Source organism: Cyanistes caeruleus, chromosome 13 (assembly GCF_971803275.1).
Source record: "Cyanistes caeruleus chromosome 13, bCyaCae1.hap1.1, whole genome shotgun sequence".
NCBI classification, from domain to species: domain Eukaryota; kingdom Metazoa; phylum Chordata; class Aves; order Passeriformes; family Paridae; genus Cyanistes; species Cyanistes caeruleus.
In genome coordinates, this window is record NC_141713.1 from 14,114,169 (window position 1) to 14,126,733 (window position 12,565).

General features: G+C 40.1%; 2 protein-coding genes across 12 annotated transcripts in view; both read left to right on the forward strand.

The window, feature by feature from the left end:
- RNF111 (ring finger protein 111) overlaps positions 1–4,991 on the forward strand; it is a 44,039-nt gene extending 39,048 nt beyond the window's left edge. For 4 of the 11 annotated variants that reach the window (XM_086848974.1, XM_086848975.1, XM_023934099.2 and 1 more), the window contains exons 11-14: positions 1,083–1,175; positions 2,094–2,189; positions 3,060–3,163; positions 3,700–4,991. In XM_086848974.1, coding sequence (XP_086705100.1) covers positions 1,083–1,175; positions 2,094–2,189; positions 3,060–3,163; positions 3,700–3,817 — 411 coding nt within the window. In that variant the 3' untranslated portion in view covers positions 3,818–4,991. Of the gene's footprint in view, positions 1–1,082; positions 1,176–2,093; positions 2,190–3,035; positions 3,164–3,699 lie in introns of all 11 variants that reach the window. The other 7 variants (XM_086848972.1, XM_086848973.1, XM_023934098.2 and 4 more) reach the window with 3 other exon arrangements.
- Positions 4,992–6,917: 1,926 nt separating this feature from the next.
- Positions 6,918–12,004, forward strand: CCNB2 (cyclin B2). The gene is made up of 9 exons (XM_086849054.1): positions 6,918–7,331; positions 8,162–8,290; positions 8,370–8,495; positions 8,918–9,088; positions 9,158–9,316; positions 9,617–9,853; positions 10,626–10,766; positions 11,328–11,438; positions 11,737–12,004. Exons 1-9 carry the CDS (start codon positions 7,302–7,304, stop codon positions 11,836–11,838), a joined length of 1,206 nt encoding a protein of 401 aa, XP_086705180.1. The 5' UTR covers positions 6,918–7,301; the 3' UTR covers positions 11,839–12,004.
- The last annotated feature ends 561 nt before the right edge of the window (positions 12,005–12,565 follow it).

Here is a 12,565-nt window from a genome sequence, read left to right on the forward strand (position 1 = left end):
GAGTTTTACACCTTTATATATGTTAAGCTTGGAAGTGTCTGATTGGAAAGAAGAGCACCACGTGAATATGTGACTTCATGAATAGTATCTGGGATATCTGATTTGTGGAAAGCCTCATGAGATTAATGTTGAGCTGTCATATACAGCAGCAGACATTATCAGGTGATAGCACAGAAAGGAAGATGGTACTCAAGTGTTTCCAAGTGAATTGCTGCTTACAGTCTTCCTGTCAGTGTGCTGTGGGATTAAGTAAACCAAATCTGGCAGTCATTTTGGGGTTTTTTCACCTGTTCATTAAAAATTGCTATTGGGATGTTTCTGACGAAAAGTCAAGACCATTATTCACTCATCTTGGTGGGGTAAAAAAAAGAATGCAGCAGCCTTGCTGTGGAGGTGGTCTCTGCTATATTTACTGTCCTTCAGATTTGCTCTGTGAAAAGTGCTGTGCTTGAAGGGCCTGTGGGATATAGCACTGGACACTGGTCTTTTGTTCACTGCTTTTATCTCTTACTGTGCCAGGAGGTTTAGTGGATGCTTGAATGTAGAGTGTATGTAGAGTTAACTGTGACTTCAGATGCAAGTTTTGAGTGTTAATTTTTATCAGCCTCTAAATTTAAAGTGTGCCTGAAGCTGTTCAGTTGTTTTGAGTCAGATAAGAGTATCAGCTGCTTTTTCCAGACTGAGTTTTTTAGCCTTGTTTCTTCTGTGGTACCAAAAGCTGATATTTGAGAATCTGTAGTGAGTCCTTTTCATAACTTCATGTGTAGCTGTTAGGTGTTCTGTTTACAAAAATAGGTAGATATTTATGGTGGTTTATATAATGTAGGTTGAGATTTTGAGACTTGGGAACTGTAATGCAGATGTGGAGAGATTCCAGGAGAGGATCTAGTCTCGCTTCTGGTTATGTATAGATGTGTCAGAGTGGTGTTTGTGTTGTCCTGTCAGTTGGAATTGTATGCTCAGGCTGAGGAATATAAAAAGTGATTCAATGAAAGCAAGAGGAACTTAAATTTTTCAGAGTGAACAGTAAAATACTGAAACTGTTCTGAATAGGTTTAACTTAACATCTGCTGTTTGAATAGGTACCAGACATGGCGGGCTACCCTCACATCCGTTACATTTCATCGGGATTGGATGGAACATCATTCAGAGGCCCTTTCAGGGGCAATTTTGAGGTTTGTAATAGAATAAAACTAGATATATGTCAAAATGTGTCATGAGGGAATATGGGGAGGGTGTATGATAGAGCTGGTTCTATATACAGATAGAAAAAGAATCATAAAGTGAATACCATTTGCTAACAGAATGCCCTCAGCATTGTGGAGTGGGACAAAAGCATGTTGAAAGGTTGGTCCGGAAAAGGTGCCCTGGACAAAGCAGGTTAGGTGGCAATTACCTGACAGTACATCTTGCTCAGCCCACCAGCCATCAGAAGGACTGAGTAGTCCCATGACATTCTGGGAGAAGGCAGTGGTGTCTCTGAGTAACTGCCAGGATCCTCCAAGTGAGGCTGAAACTTGGCCACACTAACAGTGCTGTCCTGTTGTATAGTGCAGGAACTGAAATGGAGTGAAGGAAAAAACCAGGAGAACAAAAAAGGTATCAGATGCAGAGAGTTAATGACCTAGTCCACTGAAAACCTCTTCAGTGACATCTCATGGTTCTAATAAACTCATTGCTGGAGAAAAATAAATCAGTCATTGTATTTCAACTTAAGCAACTTTTTTTTTTCTTCAAAGCCTTAATGACTATTAGAGAGCAAATATTTACATGGCATATTTTAATTGCCTTTTCCTCATTAGACATAGAAGTATGTGTGGACGTACTGATAATCATTCCTAGCTGACAGTCAATTTTTTGTAGTAAGATAGTATTTCCCTAGAACTTAAAATACCAGACTGTGTTGTGTGGGTTTTATTACAGAAGCCCATCACTTTTCCCACACAACATACTCTTTTTGGAATTGCCTATATTTAATTCGGGAAATAAGAGTTTGTAATTCTGAGAATGAAAACGGGTTAGAATAAAATTAATACTTCCTTTATGTAGCTGAAATAAGTTTTTACACTGTTTATTCATTCATGATTTTTTAGGAGCTAATTCACTTGGAAGAACGACTAGGCAATGTCAATCGTGGAGCAACACAGGGAACTATAGAAAGATGCACATATCCACATAAATACAAAAAGGTGAGGATTTCTCAAATTGTGGCCTGTCTGTAATATTTCCTTGAACTTGTAATAATGTTAATGGTTAGCTTAAGTCTGCAGAAGTGTCAGCTTCTAAGAGGGCATGTTTTCTGTATCTTGGAATTTCAAGGATTGTAAACAAAGCTTACAGTGCCACTTGTTTCACAAGGAAAATTTAAAATTAATTCCTTAGATAAAGAGCTACTGTGATGTGATAAACAGAAGTGGTTTGATATGATTAACTTGTCCAGTAGTTACAAGTAGCCCTGTGAGTAGTGAAATAACTGCTGGTAATAAGAAATAACAGACCTCAGTGATAGCTCACAAACTAAAGCTTTATGTTTGTAGTTCATGGCGCTTGCCTGCTTGGTCTATATCAATTTAACCTTTACTTTGCACACATGGTGATGGCTAGAACACCAGGAGGTTTTTAACTGGGGTATACACAGTTTTGACAACTGAGGTTGTCCCTCAGTTGGAGTTGTCTATGATAATATACAATCCCATCCACGTGACACTGTCATACTTGATAAACAGTGTCAAGACATTAGGTTGAAAGGATTTTTGTTTGCCTCCACATCAATGAAATGAAGATAGTTAAACACAGACAATAAGTATAAGGACTGGTTGCAGCACTATGAAATTAATAGTCCAGTAGACTTTTCTAATTAACAACAGTTAAATCTGAAATGTCTTGGGTTTTTCTCCAAGTGCTGGTTTTTGATTCATTTTGGTTCAAATACATTTTAATAAGTATTACAAAATGTTTTCAAAGAAATATGTGTTGAATATGTATCAAAAACAGATTTTACTCAGTTTGTCAATAATGTCATCTCTACTAATAAGGTAACAACTGATTGGTTCTCACAGAGGAAACTGCACTGCAAACAAGATGGGGAGGAAGGAACAGAAGAAGACACAGAGGAAAAGTGCACCATCTGTTTGTCTATATTGGAGGAAGGTGAAGATGTCAGGTAAATAACACTGAGTATCAGATATAATGTTAATGTTCTGGCTTTGACACCATACTTGAATCTGGTGCACTGCTGTGCAGTACTGGTTAGGTTAACAGTTCCAGCTGACTACTGTCATTGAACCAATACAATAAAAGAAGTTGCAGTTGAAAATAAACATTGTTCAGTCTGTATTGTTGTTAGGTAAGAATGTAGGTTATTCTGTCACAGTCTTCCATCATTTGACTGCCTGTGTTATAATGTGGGCCCAAGCTGATGCCCTGAATTAATCAGGACTGTCAGTGTTTCTGGAGTAATGCTGCTTAAACTCCAACAGGCTTAAATCAGTCTAATACAGCAGAAGCCAGTTGATTCTTGACTTCATTGCCCATATCTATTTCTTTTTTGGAGCTAGACAGAATGCATGTGCAACTGGAAAGGCTATCAGACCTTTGGGAAAATAGACCTCAGTAGCAAAGCTGACATTGTGTTTTTTCCAGTGGGTTTGTTGATCTGGAAATGCTTTGTTAACACATGTTTTTGTGTTCTGATGACAGGCGCCTTCCATGTATGCACCTTTTCCACCAAGTATGTGTAGATCAGTGGTTGATTACTAACAAGAAGTGCCCCATTTGCAGAGTGGACATTGAGGCTCAGCTGCCTAGTGAAAGTTGACACTGCTTTCCAGAACTCTTGTCCTTCCTCTTGCTCCCTCTCATCCTTCCTGGTACTGCAGTCAACCAAAGATGGCATGACTTACCTGCGCAGATTTGGAAGCATTGAACCCAGAGTGCTGGCTCTGCTATATGGTACAACTAATGCTAGACCTACAGTTTATATAGAAGACAGTTGAGTTTCAGTGTATTTATAAATTTGTTTGTTTGTTTTACATTTTTTTTCTTTAAATTCATTACTGTATTTTTGCATGGTTCCTTGTATTGCATTTGTTTGCACATATTATGGGCTTTGTGACCCCAGACTTGCAGGCGAGATTAGCTGCTTTAGTAAGTAGAGTTGTGTGGTCTCTTTTTCGGTTTGTTTTACGTAGTATCAAGCTTTGAAAGTATGATTTCACTCATTACTAACCTTGAATTCCTTAATTTAATCAATCATATATATTTTAGTTTAAATGTATAAAGATCATCTAGAAAAGGATAATATTATGTATTGAGACATTCCTTAATTAGGAAAAAACGGCTGCTGTATATTTACAAGATCAGTTATGAGTCAAATAACATCCTTAATACTGGGAACAGAATATTAATTATATTCAGTTTGACTGATGCATATAGCATACTCATCACCAGAGTTTTTGTCTGATCAGATTTTTGTGTTTTTAAAATTTCAGCACAATGCAGATATATTTGAATGTCAATATTAAACATTTAGACTGCTGTTCAGATTGTATTTATCATTTTCTTCTATGTCTAGGAATTTGAATCCCTAACTTAAATATATGCTGCTGTGAAACAGCTCTTAGTGAACACTAAATGTTGATTTCAGTTAGCTGGATTGTAGATACTTGCAGATTGAAAGACTTATTAGGGACATGGAAAAAGAGCTTAGAATCTGTTTGGTCTTCTGCTAACTTAAGTTGAAGTGTCTGCGCACATTGAGGGTTGGTTTTTTTGGGGTTTTTTTTTGGCTGTGTTTTTTTGTTTATATGTTTGGGTTTTGTTGGTTTGTGTTGTATTTTTTTTTTTTTTTTAATATAAAACCATTCAATAAGGACTTAAAGCTGCAGGGTTTTTGTTTGGGTTTATATACATTAATTCATAGAATTTTTAAGGATTCCAGGCTTGTCTTGGGATTTTATTAGGTTTAAAGTTAATAAAGTTAGCTAAATCCACTTGTCTCTTGTTTTTATTTTTCATTAGTAAGTTGAAAGCCTGTAAATTCCTGTAGAAACTCAGACACAAATCATGTGGTTCCCTAGTTTTTGCCTTGATCATAGATTCCCTCTTTATAAATTACCAACAGTCCATCACTGGTTGAAGTATTTTCTATAGTTAAGATTTGCTGCATAATAAAGTATATAGAATTAAGTTATAATGTACTAACATTTTGCCTTTGAAGGAGGTTTTAATCCATATCAGGATTCAAGTTGCTCATCAACATTCTTTCACGTCTAATAGATTATAGTTTATTTAAATGTGCTCAACATTGCAAAATGCAAATGTGCAAAAACATTGAGACGGTATTACTGTCACTTTGGAAAAGATGTTCCTTGGGGATCATATATGAACATGTCAATTAGCTTGCATTAAGCCACCTGCTTTGTAAGTGGATTGAATAATAAATACCTTCGGTTTCTCATGTCTTTGTCTTTCATGATCAGATTATGTGTAAAATGGTTTACAGGAAACCTAGAATATAAACTGTTATGTTTACACTTAAAAATCCATTTATAAATATTACCTTATCTAATTTGATGCCTGTTTCTGTATGGTTAAAGCTGCTTCCCTTTTATTTTATTTTTTTTACCTGTTACTAGTAGCATTTGCAAGAACAGTGTCTATTGCTGGCAATGAACTTCACACCTCTGGCACTGAGGCTTTAAAACAGAGAGAAATTTTATTCTAGCATGTGAGATAAACTGACCTTTTCAAGCTTAATTGCATTGCTAAAACTGAACTTAAAACCACTTTGCGCTTGTATGATGGGGGATATGGGAGAGAGGCAACATGAGTGGACTGCTTCAAAACCTGACTTGGGTTTATACTAAAGCTTCTTGAACATTTTGGCTGTAGGAAACTGAAAGTGACTGCGAAGTTGAAGCTGCATTAATTTATTCATTGCTAAAAATGAATAAAAATAACTGGAAGGACTGAACAGACACTTTGTGTTTTCCAGTGACTGTTGAAAAGAAGTTAATTGACCACTAATGCTTGAAGACTGATGATACTCATTTCTAAAAGTTTCCAAGAAGGTACTTGAGAGATATGGGAAAAACCCCAGGGCCTCTGAAGTAACTGAGACCCTGGGTATGTGATAGAATCTATTTTGGCTTGCTTCCTTACAGGACAAAGAAGCACAGGTTTGGAGGGTTTTTTTTTTTAATTTTTTTTTTTTTAAGGAATTATTTTATGGGTCTAATTTGAGTGCCTGGTACTAGAGGTATTTTAGTGATCCATTACTTGATTTGTTAATAATAGCTACTGATACTGTCTTGCTTTTAAATGTATGCATAACATTGTAATGTGATGCTGAACACTTAGGTATTTGTCAGGAATCACGGTGTTCCGATCTTAATGCTATTGCAGGGGCTAAGAAGCTGCAGCTTATTTCTGTTCCAGAAGATTGTGACTTAACCATGGTTTAAGGGAAGGAGAAGGAATAGTCTTTTCATTTTGAAAATTTCCACCACTTACTGTGCTTTATATGCTTAGATGCATTGCCTTAAGTTTTCTGCAGCATCTTTGAAGATAAGATTCTCAACAGTATGCATCAAATTACTTTTCATATAAAATTCATTGTCAAAAGAAATCCTTTTGTATGCAATAAATAAAATGTTAGACTGGTATCATTCAAATATGTTTCTTTTGCAATTTTTTTCCCCTTCCCTCGTTTTGCTCTTGAAATCTTGATGTGTAGACAGTTTCGTTTACATGTATTAATTACTGCAGGTACTGGGTGAGAAAAAACCTCTTAGCTAAGGATCAGCATTTAGCTGAAGTTACTTATTCTGCTATATGGAGTTATCTGGAACCTTCAGTGCTAATTTAATTTTTAGAGACTGGAGAAGAATTGTAACTAAACTTTTCTGTCAGTTTAGGCAACTACGGTGAACTTCCTGAACCTCGGCATTCGTTATTAAACCGCCCGCTGCCTCCCTCAGGTGGGCCCGCCCTGGCGGGAGGCGTTTCCCGCTGCGTTCGGGGCTGAACTCGCGGGCCCTCAGCCCGGGCCCGGCCCCGCCCTCAGGGAGGTGCTGCGGCCCCCGCGCCGCCACCGGAAGCGGCTACAGCCGTTTCCTGCTGGGGCGTGGCCTGCGCAGGCGGACCAATCGGACGCGTGCATCCTACGAAGTTATCCAATAGTAGAGCAGGACGGGGTTTAAAGGGAGCCGCGGCAGCGTGAGGGAGCGGCCGCCGGTTTGGCTGGAGAGTGGAACGGTTCTTTACGGAGCGGCGACAGCGGCCCCCTCGTGTCCGTGCCCATGGCGCTGCCGGTGACGCGCCGTGCCCCTGTGAGTACCAACGCGGGAGGCCGGGGGTCGACAGAGGAGCAGCCCGGGGGGCGAGAGAGAGGGCACCGGTGGCCAAGGGGCTCCGCCGCTCTTTGCCCTCAGGCGGCGCGGGGGCCGCGGGCTGGCCGGGTGGGGGGCGGCTCTCGGCGCTCAGAGCGGCCGGGGCGCCCCCGTACCTGGGCGGGTGGGGCGGCGGCCGGGCCGAGCTGTGGCCCAGCGGTGGCAGGGGGCCCCGTTACGGGCAGTGCAGGCGCTGCTCCCGCCTCGGCCTGGCCTCGGCCGCCCGCGGCTCCCCCGCGGAACGGGGGGGGATGTGGGAGTGGGAAAACTAAAGCTACTTTAGGGGGAGGTGTAGGAAGGACTACAGGAGCCTCTCTTCTGTGGTGATTGTCTAATGATTTAAACTGAACTCCATGAAAAACGTGAAGCCTGGTGATTTCATTGTTTTGCATAACAAAGAATATTAATTTTTGCGTGTATAGTATAGCTTTTTAATTAATATGGCATGTATGTAACAAAGAACTTGCTTTATGCATCCTCTGGGGGGCGCTGCTGCAGTTACAAAGCGTAAGAACAACGGACTTAATAACAGATGAGCAGTCTGACCTTGAAAAATATGAGAGAGGGTGAATTGCTTAATTTTACAACACCCTTCAGAAATACAGTGCTCTGATCCTAGAGAGGAGACTTCTTCCTCTGAACATATATGACCGGTTTGGAAGTAAAAGCTGGTTGTAAGCATGAAGGTACACAGGTGGTAAGTATTATTGAGTCAGGCATTGGAAAGTTGTTGGTCTTTGACTTAAGCTTTTGTAATTTTATCATTTTAGATCACTAGAGGGATGGAGAATGCTGTGTCTGACCTTAGAAGTAAAGCAAAACCCCACGTGACTGGCAAAAGGGCTGCTTTAGAAGAAATAGGAAATAAAGTTGCAACAAGAGGAACACACATATCTAAGGTAAAAGAACACTTAAAATCTCTACACAGGGAGAAGCTGGATTGCTGCTCTGTACTAATAATAAATGTTTTCATGACAGAAAACAGAATGCCCCAAAGCATCTATAAAGCCTGTGAAAGGACCTAGCAAGATGACAAACGAAACTTTACTGCCCAAAGCTCCAGCTGCTGTAAATCAAGCAAACAAAGAAACTGATGTTCCAAAGGTAGGAAGTGATTATATTGTTCCAATTTTAAATTTGATTTGCAACTTTGAGCTCTACCTTTACAATAGTTTATCTGTGGCTGTATCTCATTCTTTCCCTGCTGAAAAAGCAAAGCCTCTGTATGGAGGTTTTTGTTTAATGCATGTTATATTTAAAGGCATATTATATTTATATTTAAAGTTCAGGTGGCAGAATGAGCTGTTCAAGTACTGGATTAAGTTTCTGCTTTAGCTGGCAATTACTAGAAGATCCTGGGATTCTGTGTTTGTGTGTGTCAGTGCACTGCACTGGAGCCCAAGCTTGGTTTCAACTTCCATCTAAAGAAATTGTATTAGTGGCTGGTGAAACATGGAAACAAAGAAACATTGAAACTTAAACAGTAAATCCATAAGATGTGTTAACAGATATGATCTATTCCTTAGGTTCTGTCTCCTGTCCCTATGGATGTATCAATGCAAGAGGAGGATTTGTGCCAAGCCTTCTCTGACGTGTTGCTCAACAACGTAGAAGACATTGATGCTGATGACTGGGAGAACCCCCAGCTGTGTAGTGACTACGTGAAAGACATCTACCTGTACCTGAGGGAACTCGAGGTAGGATGCCCCATGGCTGCCCCAGTGTCTCAGGGGGTTACCTGGCTGCTCACCCTGCTCTCCCCACAGCTGCAGCAGTCGGTCCGCCCGCACTACCTGGACGGGAGGATGACCAACGGGCGCATGCGCGCGATTCTGGTGGACTGGCTCGTCCAGGTGCACTTGAGATTCCGCCTCCTGCAGGAGACACTCTACATGTGTGTGGCCATCATGGATCGCTTCTTACAGGTGAGATCTCCTTCAAGTCATGCTCAGTAATTATTCAGTTACCATGTTTGTAAAGGAGTTTGGGATTTTTAGAAATCTAACAATCTGCAAAATCTGCTCTGTAAGGGCTGTTACAGTGCAGCATCTTAACTCTGAGGCTGCTTCTTTGAGCCTGTCATTATACAGACACCTTTGACTAGAGTGAAAACTTTTTTACAGTCATTTTACACTGTCATGCTGATATTCTAAACTGATAAATACAAATCTGATTGTCTAGAGTTTGACACTTCAGGGCCTGCATTTTAAATGTCTGTGTTGCAGAGTCATCCAGTACCTCGCAAGAAGCTTCAGCTGGTGGGCGTAACAGCGCTGCTTGTAGCTTCAAAATATGAAGAGATATTGTCTCCTGATGTAGCAGACTTTGTTTACATTACCGACAATGCCTACACCAGTAGTGAAATTAGAGAAATGGAGATGATTATTCTTAAAGAATTAAACTTCGACCTGGGGCGACCTCTTCCAATTCACTTCTTAAGAAGAGCATCAAAAGCTGGGGAGGTGGGTACTTGTCCTCATTATCTAGCACTTTTGTGTGTTGGTAAAGCATCTCAGGATTGCTTCTGGCATTTTTATCTTTGATTCTAGTTCCTCCAGCTTAAATGCTGGATGAAGAAATGCTCAGCTCTGAAACTCCACCGTGTGGAGTAAGATGACAATGTCAGCCAATAATTACATTTCTATTTACTGAGGCCTGTGTTCAGCCTTAGTTGAAGTAATCTTACTGTTAAGCTAAGAACCCTTGCTTTTAATCTTTTTAATCCTGGTGATCAGGATTATTAGTAAAACTAGCAGTATTGCAGTTCTTTGTAACTGCTGGTTGCAAATACTGTTATTGAAGAATCAAAAGATAAGCTTTCTCTTTGACCCAGTCTTTTTTTTTTCTCTACCTCAGTCGTTATAGTCAAGTGACTGTCCACTCTTGAGGTGGGCTTTAATTACCTCAGCAGACCACTGGGTAACTGAAATAAGGTTCTCCTTAAGTCACTTTATACCTCCCCTCCTAGTCTGCATTCCAGAAGGAGCATTCGTGTTCCTGGTTGGGCACAGCAGTACCTGATACTGCAGTTTTCTGTTGAAGTCCCTCACTTGACTTTGTGTCTAAATTCCAAATGGCTGCTGGTCCTGATTTTGAAAGGAATGTCTCTTAAAAAGGAACTAAACTGTAGTAGTAAAGATTTTGCTATTTTTGTTCTTGAACACAATAAGCAATTCTGAGTGATTATGATAAAGTGAAGTCAAACTGTGGATTAACAAGCTCTCAACCGTCTAGGCCGATGCTAAGCAACACACTCTAGCAAAATACCTGATGGAGCTAACACTGATAGACTATGACATGGTTCACCACCGGCCTTCAGAGATCGCAGCTGCTGCATTGTGCCTGTCTCAGAAGATTCTGGGTCACAACAAATGGGTGAGTATTTTAATCAAACTTGTTGTTCGTCACACAGTGGAATAGAACCAATAAAAAAGTACTTAAAAATTGTTTTTAGGTTGGCAACAGTCTGGTGCTGGAATGATGGTTGGACAGCCTGATGCAATAGTGGCAGGTAGAAAAAGGAATGTACCAGTAAGAAACTCACATTCCTTTGCTGTTTGAATACTGGGGTACAAAAGGATTTTTCTCATGAAAGCATTGAGTTACTGAAAACTACACTGTAAGTAAAAGTGTATTTTCATAATCCTTGCAGTGCATGTAGCATAATGAAGTTGTAGACCATGAGTAGTGAGTTGTAATTCAGGTGGTAGTTGCTTTTTTATCCTCTATTCAGTCTAAAAGCATGATCCTTGAAATTGATGTGTTCAGACCTCTATATGTCAGGTTAGTCTGGATCTGTCATTTAAACTGACAGCTACAGTTTCCAGCACTTGAGGCTTAGCCATGAAGCTCAGGGTGTTTGCTGCCTGAAGTGATTGTGCCTTGAGCAGCAATTCCCCCTTCACAAATCTCAAGTTTGTTACTGTTCTGCTGCAGGGTACAAAGCAGCAGTACTACACTGGCTATGCAGAAGACAGTCTTGTGATGACCATGAAACATATGGCAAAGAATGTGGTCAAAGTAAATGAGAAGTTAACCAAATACACTGTAAGTATAACTACTTAAATCCTTCAATATATTAAAAATACTTTTGCTGCACACTGTGGCTCCTTAGGTAAATACTCTGTATAAAGCATATGCTGCTCTGACAAAGCCTGTTGCATTAATGTTAACAGCAAAGCCTTTTAGACAAATTGTGCTCTTTATTACTTTGCAGACTGGTTCAGTGCCAGCCTTGTTGGTTTGCTTGTTTTCCAAGCAGGCAGGCAAACTGACCCAAACTTACCTGCCTAAGAACAAATAGTGTATGTGTGAAACTTTAGTATCTCTGTTCTCCACTCTGCAGGCTATCAAGAACAAGTATGCAAGCAGCAAACTACTGACCATCAGCACCATCCCTCAGCTCAACAGTGAGGTCATCAAGGATCTGGCTGCATCGCTCCTGTGAAGCCCTGGGCAGCCAGGACCTGATGGGGTGTGCACTTTGTCTGTCTACTGCTTTTGTACATAGCATTCCAGTCTCCCAAAGACAGTTCCGACTCATGTAGAAGGTGATATTTTAAATTTACTTTGTAACACAGCTTTCTATCTAAAAATAAAACTCCATTCTTTTACATATTGTGAGTGTGACTCTTTAAGGTACAACCTACACATTTGCAATCTGATGTCCAAGTGGGACATTTGACTAAATAGGTGATTATTACAACTAGCAGTTAAATGAGCTTGATTATTCTCTGTGGTTGCTTCCAGAGAGGATCTCCAAGCTTTATATATTGCATAATCTTTATTAACTTATTTTCACTCTTAACATAAAGAGGAGGCAGACAGTGCATATTTTTGTTGTACCTTAAAGAACACTAAATATGTACTTCATTTCATTTCAGTGCCTTTTTTCCAAGAAAGTATACTGGAATTCATTTCTTTTTTTGTAGTTAGGCACCTTCAAGTTGGGGGAAAGATGTAGGCTGTCTTGAACAGGTATTAACCTTGTACATCTTTGTATTTCTCTGTGTGCTTAAAAAAAGGGAGCTAAGGTAGAAAAATTGGACATCACCTGTAATGCTATCAGCTGTGCAGGGAATACAGGAGTGGAGCTGTGGGCATGAGACCGTTTGAAAGCAGCTCAGTTCTTGAAACCTTCTCCACTTCCTGAAAAGAGCCCCCTTGGGTTTTTC

Excerpts from the sequence above, each read along its gene's own strand:
- CCNB2 (XM_086849054.1), top strand. The coding sequence starts at position 7,302 with ATGGCGCTGCCGGTGACGCGCCGTGCCCCT. Across the intron at positions 9,854-10,625 it reads GAGCATCAAAAGCTGGGGAG|GCCGATGCTAAGCAACACAC; the intron begins GTGGGTACTTGT and ends TCAACCGTCTAG. Across the intron at positions 11,439-11,736 it reads AGAAGTTAACCAAATACACT|GCTATCAAGAACAAGTATGC; the intron begins GTAAGTATAACT and ends TCCACTCTGCAG.